Source organism: Scyliorhinus torazame, chromosome 2 (assembly GCF_047496885.1).
Source record: "Scyliorhinus torazame isolate Kashiwa2021f chromosome 2, sScyTor2.1, whole genome shotgun sequence".
Classification (NCBI taxonomy): domain Eukaryota; kingdom Metazoa; phylum Chordata; class Chondrichthyes; order Carcharhiniformes; family Scyliorhinidae; genus Scyliorhinus; species Scyliorhinus torazame.
Window position 1 is genome coordinate 115,410,298 of NC_092708.1, and position 22,547 is coordinate 115,432,844.

The following is a 22,547-nucleotide window of genomic DNA, read 5'->3' on the forward strand; positions in this document are numbered from 1 at the left end:
TTCTGAGGTCCAGCCACCGATTTTTACAATTGTTTCAAACAATGCGTCCAAACTGTAGTAATTTCTTCCATGCCTTAGTACTACTGCATATAGCGTTCTGGTCTCTCACGATCCAATGCCTTTCCAACTCTCTGTGACTTTACTGAACAGTAATCTGTTCCGGTTCCCAGTTTCCTCTATCGCATTAACTCCAGACTTCTTGGAAACTTCTCTTCATTTCTTTAGTTTCCTTAAATAACTGGAATTTAAGTTTCTGGCATTTGTTTTCTGAACGATTACTTCATAGTATGGATTTTGTTATAGAAAGACGGAGAGTGATGTTCCCTCTTTAGCCTTCTGAAACCAACTACTCCTAGCAGAGCTGTGAGAGCTGTCTTCTCTCTCACTGCCCATCTTCAAATGCAATCAAATTAGCTAAACTAAAACGTAAAAGTTTCTCTACTTTAGAAGGCTCCAGCTGCTAAGTAGCCACTGCTGGTTTATTTACTCTTCACATCATAAGCACAGTCGAATCACAGTTGGAATTTAAACAACTCCTATACATTCAAACATATTTGTCCGGCATGAATCGAACTATAGGTTTTACCCTTCCAGACACAAAAATATAAAATTAACCTACTTAAAACTATACCTCATTTCTAATGTTCGCCAATATTAATCCCTTGAAACTATCTTTATTGTCCTAACACAAGTTTCAGAAATAATTGGCAATAAATAATTTGAAATGCCACCATTCATACATATCCATTTCGTTAGAGCTGGTTTAGCTCATTGGGCTAGACAGTTGGTTTGTAATGCAGAACAAGGCCAGCAGCGCGGGTTCCATTCCTGTACCAACTTACCTGAACAGGCGGCGGAATGTGGCGACTAGGGGCTTTTCACAATAACTTCATACTTGTGACAATAAAAGATTATTATTATTAGTAGTAGCGGGTTAGAGGTTTATCATCAGCTTGCACTGATAATATTAAATTGAATTAATGAAGAGAAAATTCTTATATCATGAGAACATTGAAGAAGTTATATCGATGTGGATTATATGTAAGTACTAATATTATGCAAAGGAAAATCTGAATATGCACATAGGCTTCTTCTTTTGAGTAGCCTCTCACTAGTACACCAAGTGAGCATAGAGAATGAAAAGAGGCAAGGGGTCAAAATGTTGCCTCCTGCCTTCTTCGTGTGGTCCCCTCTGGACTAGCCTCAGCTCTATTGGAAATCCTTGAGCATTTCCGAGTCCTCCGCCTGGACCTCAAGCTGCAACAGACTCCTGCATCACTGAGTTCTTCCTATTGTCCTTGATCCTTAACACCCAGACCTGCATCAGCCTGAACCACTTTTCACTAAGATTTTACTCGGGTCTTGTCATGATATTCAGGTGAACATCACAGCACATACATACACACATAATGATGGACAGATCAACGGACCAATCAACACACAAAACACGACAGCCAATCACGAACAAGAGCATACACAGTACAAAGCAGGGAACACGACACTTCCTGGGCACTCGAGCAGGAGAGGGCTCAGGGCACAGACCTCATTGCCAGCCACTCAGAGGTTCACCGTGTGCTGAATACCAGAGTTTAATATGTTAATAGTTCATTGAAATAAAACTGCGTTGTACCATTCGCAACCGTGTTGGTTCGTCTGTGTATCAGAGTACCCAACACTTCAGGCCTCATTTCTTATCAAAACACTTAAAAACAAACTATCCCTGCTCACAGCATTGTTTGTCTTTTTGTAACTACTAGATGCAAAGACGAAGCTGACCAAGCACAATGCAGAAACGCTGGACACATCTCCAGTGTATTTATTTTTTCCATGTTCATTATCGTATTTTGGCATTTAAGCAGTTACTTTAAAATGTGTTTTAAAGGATTCACACAAGCTAAAGAAAACTGCTCTAAGTTTTGATACATAATAACAATCTAACAACCACAACAAACAACTTTGGTTCCAACATTTGCAGTTGACACAAAAATGAAAGCATTGTGAACTGAGACATAGACAGGATGGTGGAATGTGCAGACAAATGTCAGGTGAAATACAATGCGGCAAACGTTTGGTAGGAAGAACGAGGGGCGCGATTCTCTGACCCCCCGGCGGGCCGGAGAATCGGCAGGGGCTGGCGTGAATCCCGCCCCCGCCGTGTCCCGAATTCTCCGCCACCAGAGAATCGGTGGGGGCGATAATCGCGCCTCGCCGGTCGGCAGGATCCCCCCCGGCTATTCTCCGGCACGCGATGGGCCGAAGTCCTGCTGCTGTCAACCCTCGCCAGCCGGCGTGGATTGAACCACTTACTGTACCGGTGGGAGCAGACGGTGCGGGCGGGCTCCGGGGTCCTTGGGGGGGGGCGATCTGGCCCCGGGGGGTGCCCCCACAGTGGCCTGGCCCGCGAACGGGGCCCACCGATTGGCGGGCGGGCCTGTGCCATGGGGGCACTCTTTTTCCTCCGCCTTCGCCATGGTCTCCACTATGGCGGAGGCGGAATAGACCCCCTCCCCTGCGCATGCACGGGGATGCCGTGAGCGGCTGCTGATGCTCCCGTGCATGCGTCGCCCGGCGAAGTCCTTTCGCCGCCGGCTGGCGTGGCGCCAAAGGCCTTTCCTGCCAGTCGGCGGGGCGGAAACCACTCCGGCGTGGGCCTAGCCCCTCAAGGTAAGGGCTTGGCCCCTAAAGGTGCAGAGAATTCCGCACCATTGGGGCGGCCCGACACCGGACTGATCCGCGCCATTTTTGGCGCCGGGTAGCGGACATCGCGCCGTTTGCGGAGAATCCCGCCCGAGGACAGACATTTTAAAATATAGGGGGCATGTCTAAAGGATTGGAGAAGGACCTGGGGATACATGTACGCATACCATTGAAGTTCGCAGGGCAGGCTGGGAAAACAGTTAATAAGGCATACAGGATGGTAGGCTTTATGTGTCTGGGCAAGGCAGTTATAATAAACCTGCATTGAATACTGGTTCACCCTCAACTGGAGGCAGATTACTTTTTCCCCATCCACTGACAGCATACTGGAGAGAGTTAAATGTAAGGAAAGAGATGGCTGGTCAGCTCATTGCAAAGGCTTGGATGGAATAATAACCACTTTGGATTAAATGCTGTTTCAAGAATGCAAATAATACCTTATTACAGTTCTTATAATTTTTTTGTATAATAGGGAAATAATCTATATTGCTTCTCTCTGCTTGGCAGTATAATTAACTGCCATTTTCTAACAACAAACTGAACAATGCACTACAATTAACGATGTTCTTAAAACTCTCGAGTTAGTCAGCTTTGCAATTCGTAATTTCAGAATTCCCACAGAGAAATATTTACTCTGCCTTCTATTTATCAAAATGATACAGTTGCGCTGTGACTGTGGATGGATAACTTTGCACAGTCTTTTTACCTTAATCACAATGTAACAGTACATTTTCAACTCTTGTTATTTCCGTACATGTTGCTATCTAGCTCTTCTTCTCTGAAGTCGTCCTTCGGGATCAAGGTACTTGCTTCCACTTTAGTTTGATGAATTCTGAGATGACTAATAAGTCCAATTTGTGATCTACAGACTGTGCCACCAGGGCTGGTGGTGCTTCAAGGATTGGATAAATGGGTTGTGTGGAGGCTTCTGCATTCCCTTCGACGACTTCACTTCTCCACTGCACATTCCAGCAAAGCCTCTCAATGAGTTTGGTGCCTTTTCAGATAAACCTTCTCCCTTTTGGTCAGTCACAAGCCAAGGCCTCCCATGAGTCAGAGGGTATGTTTGACCTCTTCATGGATGTTTTGAGGGCATTCCTAAAGCGTTGCTGCTGTCCTCCTGGGAGATTCCAGTTGTGACTGATTTTCAATTCGAGCAGTCACTTCGCAAGTCTGGCATCAGGCATACAAACTCCATGCCCTGTGCAGGAGAGCTGGTTTTAAGTGATTTGTACCTCAATACTGAGCAAAGTGGCTTGGGAGAGGGCCACTTGTTTGACCACCTTTCTCCCCCTTAGATTTGGAGGACATTGCAAAGATCTCACTGATGGTATTTCTCCAGCACTTTGAGGTTTCTACTGCAGGTTGTCCAAGTATCCAAAGCACAAAGGAGCTTGAGGATTTCTGCTGCCAGTAAACCATGACCTTAGTCACAAATTTGTGATCCTGGTCCTCAAATACTCTATTCCCCAGTCGACCGAAGAGGAGGCTCCCATGATGTGGAAATTGGTGCACATTTTCCACGATCTCCCTGTTGACCATAGTCGATTGGGGAGTGGGGAGCAGGGGAGGTATCATGCTGTAGGAGTTGTTTGGAAGCAGGCATTAGATTTCTGGATGTTTATGGGAAAGCCCATTTTCTCATATGCTTCAGAGAAGGTGTTGACAATTACCTGGATTTCAGTTGCTAAGTGCACATACAAGCGTCACCTGTGTAATGACCTTGACAACTCAGGTCAGGGTGGTTCTGGTTTTCAATTGAAGGCTATCTAGCAATCTGGCCAGTAAAATATATATATAATTCAGCACTTCACTGATTGGGCCAGCAGCATCAGGAACCCATCCGCAGTCCACAAATCCGGCAACCAATTAGGAAGCGCCTGCAGTACAATCACTGAGCCAGTCCCACTGCAAACTCAGGACCTGATTCATGTCCAGGCGTCCATGGTAAAATTCAGCCCAATCTTTTTTAACCTACGACATTGAAACTTAACTTACTGTTGCATTTAACTTGCCTCCTTGTTTTGGGCTGCTGGTCTCGAACGCTGGAGTCACCATTTGGCACAATTACATTACATTTTTGCCAATTTCCAGACTTTCATCTGATACTAATACTGGTGTTTTGGCTCTTTTTTAAAGATGCATCAACAGGTCTTAAAAGAATATTTTTACTGCTATTTTCAGGGGGAGAATGTGTGCAGCAAACCTCACTTGATTCTTTTTACATTGAGCCTTATTTTGTTATTTTCAAGAAGCCAACTGCTCCTGATCAAGATTTTATCATAGAATTTACAGTGCAGAAGGAGGCCATTCGGCCCATCGGGTCTGCACCAGTTCTTTGAAAGAGCACCCTACCAAGCTCACAACTCCACCCTATCTCCATAACCCCCAGTAACCCCACCCAACACTAAGGGAAATTTTGGACACTATGGGCAGTTTAGTATGGCCAATCCACCTAACCTGCACATCTTTGGACTGTGGGAGGAAACCGGAGCACCCGGAGGGAACCCACGCACACACGGGGAGAACGTGCAGTCTCCGCACAGACAGTGACCCAAGCCGGGAATCGAACCTGGGACCCTGGAACTGTGAAGCAATTGTGCTAACCACTATGCTACCGTGCTGCCCATTTATACTCCACATTTTTCTCTAATTATAATCTGAATGGCGTCTTTGCTCTGGGGTAAACGTTTCAATGTACATATTGCTGAGTTAGTTTAAAGTCATAAATTTGTGTTATATCAGCCTTGATGATACTTTTGCTACTTGACTATAATCTTTTGAAAGGAGCAGTATTTAGAAAGATCAATCATTTTACCAAACACATTTCTGTGTTTCTATTTTTTTACATCTAACATTTCTGGCCTTTTTAAAAATGTCAGTACAATTGAAACAATCTCTCTGAAAAATAACCGATTTTAAATACATTTGCCAGCTGAACATTTCAGACATTGATGGCAGTAATTTTTTCTTTTACAAACATTTATTAAGGCATTTATGGTTTTATAACAATAAAAAATACAAATACAAATGTAAACATAGTTCAGTGCGTAACACATCCCTCCATCGCCCACTGTTCCCGCCAAACCTAGACGAAAAAATACCTGACCCCCCCACTACCACCCTTTCTCCCTAACCCCCCACTTATTGAATCTGCTAACGGTTCAATTTTCTCCAAAGAAGTCGATAAATGGCTGCCACCTCCGAACGAACCCTAACGTTGATCTTCTCAGGGCGAACTTAGTTTTCTCAAGTTTGAGAAATCCAGCTGTGTCGCTAACCCTGATTTCGGGGGCTTCGAGTCTCCACGCTAGTAATATCCGTCGCCAGGCTACCAAGGAGGCAAAGGCCAAAACGTCAGCCTCTCTCACCCCCTGGACTCCCGGGTCTTTCGACATTCCAAAAATTGCCACCTCTGGACTCGGCGCCACACTCATTTTTAGTACCGCAGACATGACATCCGCAAATCTCTGCCAGAACCCCCTAAGCTTCGAGCATGCCCAAAACATGTGGACATGATTTCCGGGCCCTCCTGCACACCTCACACACCTGTTCTCTACCCCAATAAGCCTGCTCATCCGGGCCACCGTCATGTGTGACCGGTGGACCACCTTGAATTGTATCAGGCTGAGCCTGGCACATGATGAGGACATGTTGACTCTGCTCAGAGCATCCTCCCACAAGCCCGCCTATAACTCCTTTGCCAACTCATCTTCACATTTACGTTTTATCTCACCGATTTGAGTTTTCTCTCACTCCATAAGTTCTTTATAAATATCCAATACCTTCCCCTCCCCCACCCCCATTCAAGAAACTACCTTGTCTTGTATCGCCTGCAGTGGTAGAAGCGGAAAGGTCGCAACCTGCCTTCGCACAGAGTCCCTTATCTGCAGATATCGAAACCCATTCCCTTCCAGCAATTCAAACTCCACTTTCAGATCCTCCAAACAGGGAAAGCTCCCATCAATAAACAGATCCCCCAGCCTCAATACCTGCTCTCTGCCACCTCCGAAACCCCCCATCCATCCTCTCCAGCACAAACCGGTGATTACCACAAACTGGAGCCCACACCGATGCCTCCTCCACTCCCATATGCTTCCGCCGCTGCCCCCAAAATCTCAAGGCCGTCACTACCACCAGGCTTGTGGAGTACCGGGAAGGCGAGAACGGCAGAGGAGCCATTGCCAATGCCCCCAAACTTGTGCCCTTCCATGAGGCTGCCTCCACCCGCTCCAACGCTGACCCCTCCCCCACTAGATGCTTCCTAATCATGGCTATATTTGCCGCCCAGTAGTAGTTCCGAAAGTTCGGCAGTGCCAGCCTTCCCCCCATCTCGGCTCTGCTCCAAAAGCACTTTCTTTACTCGCGAGGTCTTACCCGCCCACACAAACCCAGATATCACCCTATTCGCCCGCTTAAAGAAGGCGTTTGGTATAAAAATAGGGAGGCACTGGAAAACAAACAAAAATATCAGGAGAACCGTCATCTTTACAGTCTGTACACTCCCCGCCAATGACAACGGGAGCATGTCCCACCTCCGGAAGTCCTCCTTCATTTGTTCAACTAAACGAGCCAGAATTAATCCCAATCCCATGCCACCTGATATCCCAAATAGTGAAAACTCCCTCCCACCACTTTAAACGGCAACTCCCCGTCTCCTCTCCTGCCCCTGCACCTGGATCACAGAGACCTCTCTTACCCATATTCAATTTGTACCCCGAGAACCAGCCAAATTCCCCCAAGATCCACAAAATCTCCCCCATCCCCCCTAACGGGTCAGAAATATATAGGAGTAGGTCGTCTACATATAACGAGACACTGTGTTCCACCCACCGCCCCCCCCCCCCCCCCCCCCCGCCTAGCCCCTTCCATTTCCTTGACGCTCTTAACGTCATCGCCAAAGGCTCTATAGCCAAGGCAAACAACAGTGGGGAGAGGGGACATCCATGCCTTGACTCTGATGCAGTCTAAAGTAGTCCAAACTCACCCGGTTCATCCACACACTCGCCACTGTTGCCTGGTACAGCAACCGAACCCAGTCAATAAAGCCCTGCCCAAACCCAAACTGTCCCAGGACCTCCCACAGGTAATTCCATTCCATCCGGTCAAAGGCCTTCTCCGCATCCATAGCAACCACCACCTCCGACTCCCCCCCTCGGAGGGCATCATGATCACATTCAGGAGCCTTCTAACATTTGCTGTTAGCTGCCTGCCTTTAACAAATCTTGTCTGGTCTTCCCCTATCACCCCTGGAACACAATCCTCTATCCTCGAGGCCAGAATTTGGCAGCTACATTCAGTAGGGAGATTGGTCTGTATGACCCACATTGCTCTGGGTCTTTCTCCGCTTCAGTATCAATGAGGTCGAAGCCTGTGACATTGTTTGGGGAAGAACACCCTGCTCCCTTGCCTCATTGAACGCTCTCACCAGCAGCGGGACCAGCATCCCAGAAAACTTATTGTAAAATTCCACTGGGTAGCCGTCCGATCCTGGGGCCTTACCCGACTGCACGGCCACCAATCTCTCTACTACTTCTACAATCAAGATCGGGGCTCCCAACCGCTCCACCGAGCCTTCCTCCACCTTCGGAAACTTCAACCCTTCCAAAAGCTGCCCCATCGCCTCCACCCCAGCTGGGGGCTCCGACTCATACAACTGACTGTAAAACTCCTTAAACACCTCATTCACCCCTGCTGGATCCAAGACCGTGTTCCCCCCTTTGTCCTTCACTCTTCCTATCTCCCTGGCTGCCTCCCTCTTCCTGAGCTGATGTGCTGGCATTCTACTGGCCTTCTCACCGTACGTATATACCGCCCCCCTCGCCTTCCTCAACTGTCCCACCGCCTTCCCTATGGATATCAGACCAAACTCCATCTGCAGCTTCTGCCACTCCTTTAACTGCCCCGCCTCCGGGGCTTCAGAATACCTTCTGTCCACCCTAACCAGCCTATCCATCTCTGCCCGCTCCACCTTTTCCCTATGAGCCCGTATCAAAATGAGCTCCCCCCTAACAACTGCCTTCAGCGCTTCTCATACCGTTGCTGCCGAAACTTCCCCCGTATCATTTATCTCCAAATAATTCTGGATGGCCTCCCTCAGCCTCCCACACACACCCTCATCCGCTAACAGTCCTACATCCAATCTCCATTGCAGGTGCTGACTTCCCTCCTTGCTCACCCGTAAATCCACCCAGTGTGGGGCATGGTCCGAGACAACTATCACCGAATACTCAGCATCTACCACCTCCGCCAGCAAGCCCCGTTCAAGATGAAAAAATCAATCTGGGAGTACACTTTGTGAACATGGGAGAAAAAAGAAAACTTCTTCGCTCTTGGCCGCCCGAACCTCCAAGGATCTACTCCCCCCATAAACCCCTTTAGCTCCTTCACCGCGGCTGGCACCCTCCCCGTCCTTGAACTCGACCGACCCAACCTCGGATCAATGACCGTATTAAAGTCCCCTCCCATTTTTAACTTATGCGTGTCCAGGTCCAGAATCTTTCCCAACATGCTCCTCATAAACTCCGCGTCGTCCCAATTTGGTGAGTAAATATTCACTAATACCACCAGCGTCCCCTCCAACTTCCCACTCACCATAATGTACCTACCCCCTGAGTCCGCCACAATTACCTACCTCAAATGACACCCGCTTATTAATGAAGATCGCAACCCCCATAGTTTTAGAGTCTAGCCCCGGATGAAATATTTGCCCGATCCACCCCTTCCTCAGCCTAGTCTGATCCACTACCCTCAGGTGTGTCTCCTGTAGCACTGCCACATCTGCCTTCAACCTCTTCAAATCTGCAAATACGCGAGCCCTCTTGACCGGCCCATTCATCCCTCTCACATTCCATATGATCAGCTTGGTTGGGGGGCACCTCCTGCCGATGAACCATCACCCTTCTTAGGCCAGCCTCCAGCCCGCTTCTCGCGCCTCCTCAGGCCCGCCCTCAGGTGCCCACCATCATCGACCTCCAATTTGTCTCCAAGCGCCAGTCCCTCCCTTGTTAGCAGAACAATTACCCCCCCCTCCCCACTAACAAAACGACAATCCCACCCCTCATATCAAACTGCGCTTCCGTGAGCTAGCCCGCCCAGCTAGCCTGGTAGTCCCCGTCCATGGCGCCAAGCACCCAACCCCCCACTGATCTCCCTCTCCTCCACTCAAACATACATATGCAAAACCTAACAATCCCCAACAAACACAAAGAAGAAAATTCAACCCACCATCCCCCAATAAGAACAAAGTTAACCCACATACAAAACTGAGCAATGGCTCAAAAATTGGTACAAAAACTTTACATACACAGCCCAAAAAGAAAAGAAATTTAGCAGCACAGAACAGAATTACTCGCCCCCAAGTTCAATGTCCTTCATCACCTGCCAGCCCCCTATCCTTAACAAAGTTCATCACCTCATCTGGCAATCCAAAATAAAGTTCTTGACCCTCGTAAGTGCCCACAAACGAGCTGGGTACAACATGCCGAACTTCACCCCCTTCTTGAAGAGGGCCGATTTAACTTTATTGAAGTTCGCCCTTCTTTTGGCCAGTTCCACACCCAAGTCCTGGTAAATGCGCTGCTCGTTATCTTCCCATTTGCAGCTGCTCGTCTGCCTGACCAGCCTCAAGATCTGTTCCTTGTCCAGGAACAGCTGCATTCGTACCACCATCACCCTTGGCAGCTCATTGATCTGCGGCTTCCTCATAAGCACTCTGTGCGCCCTGTCCACCTGCAAGGGTCGAGTAAACGCACCTTCCCCCAGCAGCTTCTCTAACAAACGTGCCACGTATGCCCCTGCGTCCGATCCCTCGATGCCCTCCGGGAGGCCAACGATCCTCAAAATCTGCCTGCGCGACCTGTTCTCCAGATCCTCCACCTTCTCCTGCAGCCTTTTCTGGTGGTACTTCATCAACTCCATCTCCAGCGCCATCGTGGTTAGCTGGTCATCATGCTCAGCCACTGCCTCTTACACCTTCTGGATCGCCTGCCCCGGGCTGCCAATCTTTGCTCCACCCGGTCAATCCCCATCTTAATAGGGTCCAGGTACTCTTTTCTTCAGCAAAGTTCTCCTGAAGGAATTCCACCAGCTGCTCCGTTGACCACTGGGCCGGAAATCCCATTTCCTGAGCCTCCGCCATGTTTTCCTGTGCTGCAGGCTCCACTCTCTTCTTTGCCCAACAATCTCTCCTATGCAGACCACTTCTGGTCCACGAATCCATAAACTGGTGGGGGATTCTTCTCCTCTACCGCACCAGTCTCCAGTTTTACCACTCAAAGCCCCCATAAGTCGGGGGAAAAGGTGCCAAAGGTCCACCACAAACGACCTCTCACTCCATGGCCGCCACCGGAAGTGATGGCAGTCATTTTAAAGAACGTAGTGCATTTTCATCACAATATTTCTCTTTTTTTTTATGATGTCAGTTGATGTATCAATCTCAGTTCCTGTATAACACATCCGTAATCCTTGGTATTTGCAAACACACACCTTAAAGACACACATTTGTCATATTATCAGATCACATTACTCTAACTGCAGAGATTTTTACATGTATCCTAAAGATAAAATTAATTACTGAGGTATTCATGCTAATTCATATTTTGTGACTGTTTCATGCTACTGAATTTATTGATTTCAGCTATTATTTCCCTTTTGTTTCACAACTCTAAACTAGAGGACAGGTATCACCAGTATTTACCTTAGTCTGCTCCATGAGCAATGCCACAGGAAATAGTTTACATAGTATTCATTTTAATATATAATGCAATAGGTGTCTTTATCTGATAAACACCCAAGATTACTCCTACCGGTTTTAGTGAGTGGATTGGAAAAGAGGTGCTGAAGCAATTTATTTTCCGATGTCCGAAGTACTACCACTATGTCTGCAGGAAGTGTGTCTCTATTTTTTTCAAGAAAACCACATGGATCGTAAAAAACCTGTGAATTATTAAACATTATACAACATTACTGTGTAATCCAATTTTCTGTGTTATCACATTTTTACCATTAGACATTACAGATACCCTGACAGAAGGGCAGTTACTGGTATATTTTAACACAAAGGTTCTCTATATTTTAATCAAGTCAAAAATATTGTGCACTTCATTAAAGTTAATATAAAATGTATTTCAAATATTAATCTTTTCTCATTTAAAATTGTTGCTGATACCTTGCCAGCATAGTGTTTAATTCCAAAACATAGCTCCACGCCTTTTGGTCTCCAAAAGTATTTTGATCGCAGGTTGTCTTCAAATTTATCTGTAATATGATATGAAGTAAACAACTTGTTTAAACATGATGTACATTTCACTTTATATCAACTTGACCGTGAAGGTCAGTGCATATGTAAGTGGAGAAAATGAAATACTGCACACTGTTCTCCATATTTGCGAACACTCTTGAATGAGCATTTCCAGTTATATAGATTAAAAAACTAACTTCAATTCATGAATCTGCAATGTAAAGAGTTTTTTTAAACTATCCAAACGCTAACCAAAGTAATAAAGTGGTTAGCTGTAAGGTTCAGTAGTTACTTTGTCAGGTATGGGATCAGACATAAAGATAATAACAGTCTGAATTTTAAATCTCTGGGTGACAGGCATGGTGAGGGAGCATAAATTGGGAATCGTGGCCTTCATAAAGTGCCCAAATCACCAGCTGGTGGCATGCTGACCAGGTCAGGTGGCGTGTGCCTATTTGGGCACCGTCTGCCATCAGAGACACTTGGATAGGTACACCCTGTACTACGGATGGGGTCGTGGGGCCCGAGGAGGTGGGGTTAAATATCGGGCAACACGTGTTAGGGAGTTAGCCAGCGTGCAAGGCTAAATTATGTTGTTCTTGCAGTTAAATCTGTGACTTTGAGTGTTGTTCTTTCAGCCTGATTTGTGACAGATTCCCCCCCCCCCTTCCCAAGTCTATCAATTTGGCCCCAGAAAAATCCCAGATTCATCTTGTTTCAGGTTCCTGGCTCCCTTCTTCAAGGGACTCACTCCCTGTGAAGCTGCTCGGACAAAGGCCGTTTAAGTAACCGGCAACTCAGAGGCAGAAATTCCACTCATATTTGGGTAGAAATCCCACCTCAAGCTAAATAAACGGCCAATGGCAGTAAATATACTGAACCCTCCAAGTGCTGCTGTATTCAAATCTCTGGATTAACTCCAGCAAATTGAGTATTAATTTATTTTTGATTATTTTCAAATTACTTACCACGAAACGCAAGACAGCATCTATCATTTGAGTTGGACATAGTGTAGTCAATTTTATTGAGTGCAAGACATCAAAGTAGGTGGTGGGGAGGGTGTAGCGCACAAAGACTCTGAGAGACGAATAGAGTGAAGTCGATGAGGCTTTATTAAGCGTGACTGTTTCCCCGCAGTTCGGTAGTAGACTGCCTGCGGGGGAGGACTCCAGGTACTTATACCCCGCCTTCAGGGCGGAGCTAGAGGTCAACATCCAACCAGGACCCGGGATCTGTCAGCCAATGACATCATGGCTTCACAGTCCCACATGACCCCTAATGCATACTACCACATTCACCCCTTGTTAAAAATGAACCCGGCGGGGTGATGCTTCGCATGGTGGTAAGGGTTTACAAGGCTGGTCCTGGGAGGAAAACTTTCACATGGTATAACAGTATGTACAAGGTTTTTTTTTGTTTCAAACTATTTACAGTAATCGTCAGGAAAAGACAAAATGTTCTCGTTAAAAGGCAACAAAGTCCACATTGTACTGTTAGATCGACGCCACGAGTCGGTCGGGCGGTCTGGTCGTCCGTGTCGATCGCCTCGGCCCCGGTGGTGGTAGTGGTGCTTGTTTCGGTGTTGTCTTCTCCGGGAGCCTTACGGTTTCAGCTTGGGCTCCATTCCTGGTCGGGCCTGGGAGGAGGACTGATCCTCCTGGGAAGGGGGCGGTCGCGGGGTGCGGCGGTGGCAGGAAGGGGGGGGGTTGGGTGATTGGTGTCGGGGGTGTGTGTGTGTTGCCGGCGGGCGCCAGATCTCGCAGAGAGACCGTGTCCTGTCGGCCGTCGGGGTACTCCACGTAAGCGTACTGCGGGTTCGCGTGAAGGAGGTGAACCCTTTCGACCAACGGGTCCGACTTGTGCGCCCGCACGTGCTTTCGGAGCAAGATGGGTCCTGGGGCCGCCAGCCAGGTCGGCAGCGACGTTCCAGAGGAGGACTACCTGGGGAAGACAAGGAGGCGCTCATGAGGCGTTTGGTTAGTGCTAGTACACAGTAGTGACCGGATGGAGTGGAGGGCGTCTGGAAGGACCTCCTGCCACCGTGAAACTGGGAGGTCCCTGGACCGTAGGGCCAGTAGGACGGTCTTCCAGACCGTGCCGTTCTCCCTCTCTACTTGCCCGTTCCCCCGGGGGTTGTAGCTGGTCATCCTGCTCGAGGCTATCCCGTTGCTGAGCAGGAACTGGCGCAGCTCGTCACTCATGAAAGAGGACCCCCTGTCGCTGTGGACGTATGCGGGGCAACCGAACAGTGTGAATATGGTGTTCAGGGCTTTAATGACTGTGGCCGCGGTCATGTCAGAACAGGGGATGGCGAATGGGAAGCGGGAGTACTCGTCCACCACATTAAGGAAGTATATGTTGCGGTCGGTGGAGGGGAGTGGTCCTTTGAAATCCAGACTAAGGCGTTCAAAGGGGCGGGAAGCCTTAATCAGGTGCGCACCATCCGGCCTGAAAAAATGCGGTTTGCACTCTGCGCAGATGTGGCAGTTCCTTGTGACTGTACGGACCTCCTCTAAGGAGTGTGGGAGGTTGCGGGACTTGATAAAGTGGTAAAACCGAGTGACCCCCGGGTGGCAGAGGTCCTCGTGGAGGGTTTGGAGGCGGTCAATTTGTGCATTGGCACATGTGCCGCGGGATAGGGCATCGGACGGCTCGTTCAGCTTTCCGGGACGATACAAGATCTCGTAGTTGAAGGTGGAGAGCTCGATCCTCCACCTTAAGATCTTGTCGTTTTTGATTTTGCCCCTCTGTGCATTATCGAACATGAAGGCTACCGACCGTTGGTCCGTGAGGAGAGTGAATCTCCTGCCGGCCAGGTAATGCCTCCAATGTCGCACAGCTTCCACTATGGCTTGGGCTTCCTTTTCCACTGAGGAGTGGCGGATTTCTGAAGCGTGGAGGGTTCGGGAGAAAAAGGCCACGGGTCTGCCCGCTTGGTTAAGGGTGGCCGCTAGAGCTACGTCGGAGGCGTCGCTCTCGACCTGGAAGGGGAGGGACTCGTCGATGGCACGCATCGTGGCCTTTGCGATATCCACTTTGATGCGGCTGAAGGCCTGGCAAGCCTCTGTCGATTGAGGGAAGGTCGTGGTCTGTATTAGGGGGCGGGCCTTGTCTGCGTGCTGGGGGACCCACTGGGCGTAGTATGAAAAAAACCCCAGGCAGCGTTTCAGGGCTTTTGAGCAGTGCGGGAGGGGAAATTCCATGAGGGGGCGCATGCGTTCGGGGTCGGGGCCTATTATCCCATTGCGCACTACGTAGCCCAGGATGGCTTGCCGGTTGGTGCTAAAAACGCACTTGTCCTCGTTGTACGTGAGGTTCAAGGCTTTAGCGGTCTGGAGGAATTTTTGGAGGTTGGCGTCGTGATCCTGCTGATCGTGGCCGCAGATGGTTACATTGTCGAGATACGGGAACGTGGCCCGCAACCCGTGTTGATCAACCATTCGGTCCATCTCTCGTTGGAAGACCGAGACCCCGTTTGTGACGCCAAATGGGACCCTTAGGAAATGGTATAATCGCCCGTCTGCCTCGAAGGCTGTGTACTTGCGGTCACTTGGGCGGATGGGGAGCTGATGGTAGGCGGACTTGAGGTCCACGGTGGAGAAGACTTTATATTGGGCAATCCGATTGATCATGTCGGATATGCGGGGGAGAGGGTACGCGTCTAGTTGTCTGTACCTGTTGATGGTCTGGCTATAGTCTATGACCATCCTTTGCTTCTCCCCTGTCTTTACTACTACCACCTGTGCTCTCCAGGGACTATTGCTGGCCTGGATTATGCCTTCCTTTAGTAGCCGCTGGACTTCGGACCGAATGAAGGTCCGGTCCTGGGCACTGTACCGTCTGCTCCTAGTGGCGACGGGTTTGCAATCCGGGGTAAGGTTTGCAAACAAGGACGGGGATTGCACCTTGAGGGTTGCGAGGCCGCAGATAGTGAGTGGGGGTATTGGGCCGCCGAATTTGAAGGTAAGGCTCTGTAGATTGCACTGGAAGTCTAATCCCAGTAATGTGGGGGCGCAGAGTTGGGGAAGGACGTAGAGCCTGTAGTTTTTGAACTCCCTCCCCTACACCGTTAGGGTAACTATGCAGAAGCCTTTGATCTGTACGGAGTGGGATCCTGCAGCTACGGAAATCTTTTGTGCGCTGGGATGGATGGTCAAAGAACAGCGTCTTACCGTGTCGGGGTGGATAAAGCTCTCCGTGCTCCCGGAGTCGACTAGGCATGGTGTCTCGTGCCCGTTTATCAGCACCGTTGTCGTCGTCGTCTGGAGTGTCCGGGGCCGAGCTTGGTCCAGCGTTATTGAAGCGAGACGTGGTTGTAGTAGTTGAGCGTCTTCTTCGAACCCCGTGGAGCCGTCGACACTGGGGTCCGTTGTTGCCGTCCAAGATGGCGTCGGGGTTGAACAAAATGGCTGCCCCCATGCATCGCACATGGCTGGGGGGTCACAAGATGGCGGCGGGGTGGACAAAATGGCCACCCCCATGCGTCGTACAGGTCTGGGGTGGTCCAAGATGGCGGCGCCCTTCCTCCCCTCATGGTGGCTGGGACCCAAAATGGCTGCGCCTGCGGGTCGCACATGGGGCGCTGGGTAGGTTGGGGAGCGTTAGGAATGCGCGGGGCTCCCTCATCTCTGGGGACAGCGGTGGTCGGGACCCAAATTGGTAGCGCCGGCGGGTCATACGTGGGGCGCGGGGGGGGGGGGTTTGGGGGGCGTTAGAGCCGCGCAGAACTCCCTCTTCTCCGGGGAGAGCGGTGGTCGGGACACAAAGTGGTAGCGCCGGCGGGTCATACATGGGGCGCGGGGGGGGGGGTGGTTGGGGAGCGTAAGCGGCGTGCAGGGCTCCCTGTTCTCCCGGGACCGCGGTGGTCGGGACCCAGAGTGGCTGCGCCTGCAGGTCGTACATGGGGCGCAGGGGGGGTTGGGGAGCGTAAGCGGCGTGCAGGGCTCCCTGTTCTCCCGGGACAGCGGCGACCTCGCGGGACCGGCACACAACCGCGAAATGGCCCTTTTTCCCGTAGCTCTTGCAGATCGCTGCGCGGGCCGGGCAGCGCTGCCAGGGGTGTTTCGCCTGGCCGCAGAAATAGCAGCGGGCGCCCCCGGTGCGACTTGGTGTTTGGACCGCGCAAGCCTGTGAGGTGTCCGGGGGGGGGGGGTGGGTTTGTCGCGACGGGTACATACGGAGCCCAGTGGGCTGCCGCGCGGTCGGGGCCGTAGGCGCGGGTATTTCGCGCGGCCACGTCTAGGGAGGCTGCTAGGGCCCGTGCCTCTGAGAGTCCTAGCGACTCTTTTTCTAGAAGTCTTTGGCGGATTTGGGAGGAGTTCATACCTGCCACAAAAGCATCGCGCATTAACATGTCTGTGTGTTCATTTGCGTTCACCGACGGGCAGCTGCAGGCTCGTCCCAAAATTAGTAGCGCGGCGTAGAATTCATCTATCGATTCTCCGGCACTTTGAGAGTTGATAGCGAGCGTAGATCTGGTTTACCTCAATGATATTGCATAGTCATGGTTCCCATGGGTTTATGGTGATTTGGAGAGAGGCGGATCCAGCAGATCTCAGACCCAATTAAGATTTCTCTTAAAGCAAACGTGCCCTTTAATAATTTCTGGTGTAAATTTGGATACTTTTGGACGGAATTATTTGCTGCTTGGGCACTGTGTTTTAGGCATGCTGAGGGGAAAGTTCTGAGTGAGCAGACAAGAGCACAGTGAGAGGTGCCCTATACCTTAGATGGCTGACAGGTGCCGGTTAAGTTTGATCAGAAATAGCTGAGAATGTAAATACCAGAAGTATCATTCCCAGAATATCGGAGCACTGCAAGAAAACAACATAGAACAAAGAACAAAGAAATGTACAGCACAGGAACAGGCCCTTCGGCCCTCCAAGCCCGTGCCGACCATGCTGCCCGACTAAACTACAATCTTCTACACTTCCTAGGTCGGTATCCCTCTATTCCCATCCTATTCATGTATTTGTCAAGATGCCCCTTAAATGTCACTATCGTCCCTGCTTCCACCACCTCCTCCGGTAGCGAGTTCCAGGCACCCACTACCCTCTGCGTAAAAAACTTGCCTCGTACATCTACTGTAAACCTTGCCCCTCTCACCTTAAACCTATGCCCCCTAGTAATTGACCCCTCTACCCCGGGGAAAAGCCTCTGACTATCCACTCTGTCTATGCCCCTCATAATTTTGTAGACCTCTATCAGGTCGCCCCTCAACCTCCTTCGTTCCAGTGAGAACAAACCGAGTTTATTCAACCGCTCCTCATAGCTAATGCCCTCCATACCAGGCAACATTCGGTTAATTTCTTCTGCACCCTCTCTAAAGTCTCCACATCCTTCTGGTAGTGTGGCGACCAGAATTGAACACTATACTCCAAGTGTGGCCTAACTAAGGTTCTATACAGCTGCAACATGACTTGCCAATTCTTATACTCAATGCACCGGCCAATGAAGGCAAGCATGCCGTATGCCTTCTTGACTACCTTCTCCACCTGTGTTGCCCCTTTCAGTGACCTGTGGACCTGTACTCCTAGATCTCTTTGACTTTCAATACTCTTGAGGGTTCTACCATTCACTGTATATTCCCTACCTGCATTAGACCTTCCAAAATGCATCACCTCACATTTGTCCGGATTAAACTCCATCTGCCATCTCTCCGCCCAAGTCTCCAAACAATCTAAATCCTGATGTATCCTCTGACAGTCTTCATCGCTATCCGCAATTCCACCAACCTTTGTGTCGTCTGCAAACTTACTAATCAGACCAGTTACATTTTCCTCCAAATCATTTATATATACTACAAAGAGCAAAGGTCCCAGCACTGATCCCTGTGGAACACCACTGGTCACAGTCCTCCAATTAGAAAAGCATCCTTCCATTGCTACTCTCTGCCTTCTATGACCTAGCCAGTTCTGTATCCACCTTGCCAGCTCACCCCTGATCCCGTGTGACTTCACCTTTTGTACTAGACTACCATGAGGGACCTTGTCAAAGGCCTCACTGAAGTCCATATAGACAACATCTACTGCCCTACCTGTATCAATCATCTTAGTGACCTCCTCGAAAAACTCTATCAAGTTAGTGAGACACGATCTCCCCTTCACAAAACCATGCTGCTTCTCACTAATACGTCCATTTGCTTCCAAATGGGAATAGATCCTGTCTCGAAGAATTCTCTCCAGTAATTTCCCTACCACTGAAGTAAGGCTCACCGGCCTGTAGTTCCCTGGATTATCCTTGCTACCCTTCTTAAACAGAGGAACGACATTGGCTATTCTCCAGTCCTCCGGGACATCACCTGAAGACAGTGGGGATCCAAAGATTTCTGTCAAGGCCTCAGCAATTTCCTCTCCAGTCTCCTTCAGTATTCTGGGGTAGGTCCCATCAGGCCCTGGGGACTTATCTACCTTAATATTTTTTAAGACAGCCAACACCTCGTCTTTTTGGATCTCAATGTGACCCAGCCTATCTACACACCCTTCTCCAGACTCAACATCTACCAATTTCTTCTCTTTGGTGAATACTGATGCAAAGTATTCATTTAGTACCTTGCCCATTTCCTCTGGCTCCACACATAGATTCCCTTGCCTATCCTTCAGTGGGCCAACCCTTTCCCTGGCTACCCTCTTGCTTTTTATGTACGTGTAAAAAGCCTTGGGATTTTCCTTAACCCTATTTGCCAATGACTTTTCGTGACCCCTTCTAGCCCTCCTGACTCCTTGCTTAAGTTCCTTCCTACTTTCCTTATATTCCACACAGGCTTCGTCTGTTCCCAGCCTTTTAGCCCTGACAAATGCCTCCTTTTTCTTTTTGAAGAGGCCTACAATATCTCTCGTTATCCAAGGTTCCCGAAAATTGCCGTCTTTATCCTTCTTCCTCACAGGAACATGCCGGTCCTGAATTCCTTTCAACTGACACTTGAAAGCCTCCCACATGTCAGATGTTGATTTGCCCTCAAACATCCGCCCCCAATCTATGTTCTTCAGTTCCCGCCTAATATTGTTATAATTAGCCTTCCCCCAATTTAGCACATTCATCCTAGGACCACTCTTATCCTTGTCCACCAGCACTTTAAAACTTACTGAATTGTGGTCACTGTTCCCGAAATGCTCCCCTACTGAAACATCTACCACCTGGCCGGGCTCATTCCCCAATACCAGGTCCAGTACCGCCCCTTCCCTAGTTGGACTGTCTACATATTGTTTTAAGAAGCCCTCCTGGATGCTCCTTACAAACTCCGCCCCGTCTAAGCCCCTGGCACTAAGTGAGTCACAGTCAATATTGGGGAAGTTGAAATCTCCCATCACCACAACCCTGTTGTTTTTACTCTTTTCCAAAATCTGTCTACCTATCTGCTCCTCTATCTCCCGCTGGCTGTTGGGAGGCCTGTAGTAAACCCCCAACATTGTGACTGCACCCTTCGTATTCCTGATCTATACCCATATAGCCTCACTGCCCTCTGAGGTGTCCTCCCGCAGTACAGCTGTGATATTCTCCCTAACCAGTAGCGCAACTCCGCCACCCCTTTTACACCCCCCTCTATCCCACCTGAAACATCTAAACCCTGGAACGTTTAGCTGCCAATTCCTCAACGAGGTCTCTGTAATGGCAACAACATCAGAGTTCCAAGCTCTAAGTTCATCTGCCTTACCCGTAATACTCCTTGCATTAAAACATATGCACTTCAGGCCACCAGACCCGCTGTGTTCAGCAACTTCTCCCTGTCTGCTCTGCCTCAGAGCCCCACTGTCCCTATTCCCTAGTTCTCCCTCAATGCTCTCACCTTCTGACCTATTGCTCCCGTGCCCACCCCCCTGCCATACTAGTTTAAACCCTCCCGTGTGACACTAGCAAACCTCGCGGCCAAGATATTTAAGCCTCTCCAGTTTAGATGCAACCCGTCCTTCTGATATAGGTCACACCTGCCCCGGAAGAGCTCCCATTGGTCCAGATAATGGAAACCCTCCCTCCTACACCAGCTGTTTATTCAAGTGTTTAGCTGCTCTCTCTTCCTATTTCTAGCCTCCCTGGCACGTGGCACAGGGAGTAATCCTGAGATTACAACCCGAGAGGTCCTGTCTTTTAACTTTCTGCCTAGCTCCCTGAACTCCTGCTGCAGGACCTCATGCCCCTTCCTGCCTATGTCGTTAGTACCAATATATACAACGACCTCTGCCTGTTTGCCCTCCCCCTTCAGGATGCCCTCTACCCGTTCGGAGACATCCTGGACCCTGGCACCAGGGAGGCAACATACCATCCTGGAGTCTCTTTCACGTCCACAGAAGCGCCTATCTGTGCCCTTGACTATAGAGTCCCCTATTACTATTGCTCTTCTGCGTTTTGACCCTCCCTTCTGAACATCAGAGCCAGCCGTGGTGCCACTGCTCTGGCTGCTGCTGTTTTCCCCTGATAGGCTACCCCCCCCGACAGAATCCAAAGGGGTATATCTGTTCGAGAGGGGGACAACCACAGGGGATTCCTGCACTGACTGCCTGCCCTTTCTGGTGGTCACCTATTTCTCTGCCTGTACCTTGGGTGTGACCACATTTATATAACTGCGATCTATGACGCTTTCCGCCACCTGCATACTCCTACGTGCATCCAACTGCTGCTCCAACCGAACCATGCGGTCTGTGAGGAGCTCCAGTTGGGTGCACTTTCTGCAGATGAAGCCATCCGGGACGCTGGAAGCCTCCCGGACCTGCCACATCTCACAGTCAGAGCACTTACAATTCCCTCAGCCAGTCAGAAATGGCGATCTTACGATGGGTGGGGAGGAATAATTCAGCCCCTTAGCTTTTAGCACAACTGAAAATCTCCTGCTATGATTCGACATTACACTCTTAAGTGGACACTTCATTCTCAATGAACCAGTCCAAAGCTATTCTCTGCTCCTGATGGCATGTTTCTTTTTCTTTTCGAAGCCAGTTAACTTCTAATCCCAGAACCAACATTCACTGTGAGATTATACTGGAGGTTCCTTCCCTCTCGCCTAGGGTTGATGAATCTTCCAGTCTCCTTTAAATCCTCATGAACTTTGTCTCCGCAATCTGAGTGCAAGCTCCCTGTCGTGATCTGCATGTCGAGCAGAGTCATCATTTTCTTTGCTTCAGGTGTAGAATTGGCTGCTTCTTTCTTCTGCTTTCTGCCTCTCAGGTGGCTTATGTCTTTGAAGTAATATCTCGGAATCACAGTAACCTGATGCTACAATGGCTTTCTTTCCCCCCTGGGGGAATGTGCAAATGCCACAGTTACCCAACGGTGGAATTGAATCCAGATTCCTGGTGCTGGGAGGCAGCAGTGATAACCATTGTAACCATAGGGCATAAACTCATTAATTATCTAGCTCATTGAACTGTCAAGACTGTCAAAATGCACTGTCAGAAGCAACTCACAAAAGTGTCAAAATGAGCACAGGCTGCCAAGTCATTTAAAACGCCTATGCTTTAAATCGATGAAAAGAATGTCAAGACTGTTTTTAAAAAATCATTGTTTTCTATTTCACGCATCCCATTGACATAAGTCTGAGAGTTACAATTACTGCATTAGTGCTGCATGACTGATTTTAGAACCTTCCATTATCACAGTATGCTGTCCTTCATTTCAG

General features: G+C 49.3%; 1 protein-coding gene across 9 annotated transcripts in view; it reads right to left on the reverse strand.

The window, feature by feature from the left end:
• The window catches only part of myo3b (myosin IIIB), a 1,137,435-nt gene that overhangs the window by 619,067 nt on the left and 495,821 nt on the right, over positions 1–22,547 (reverse strand). For all 9 annotated transcript variants that reach the window (XM_072475849.1, XM_072475846.1, XM_072475848.1 and 6 more), the window contains 2 exons: positions 11,867–11,955; positions 11,505–11,634 (listed from right to left, as the gene is read on the reverse strand). In XM_072475849.1, coding sequence (XP_072331950.1) covers positions 11,505–11,634; positions 11,867–11,955 — 219 coding nt within the window. The remainder of the gene's footprint in view (positions 1–11,504; positions 11,635–11,866; positions 11,956–22,547) is intronic.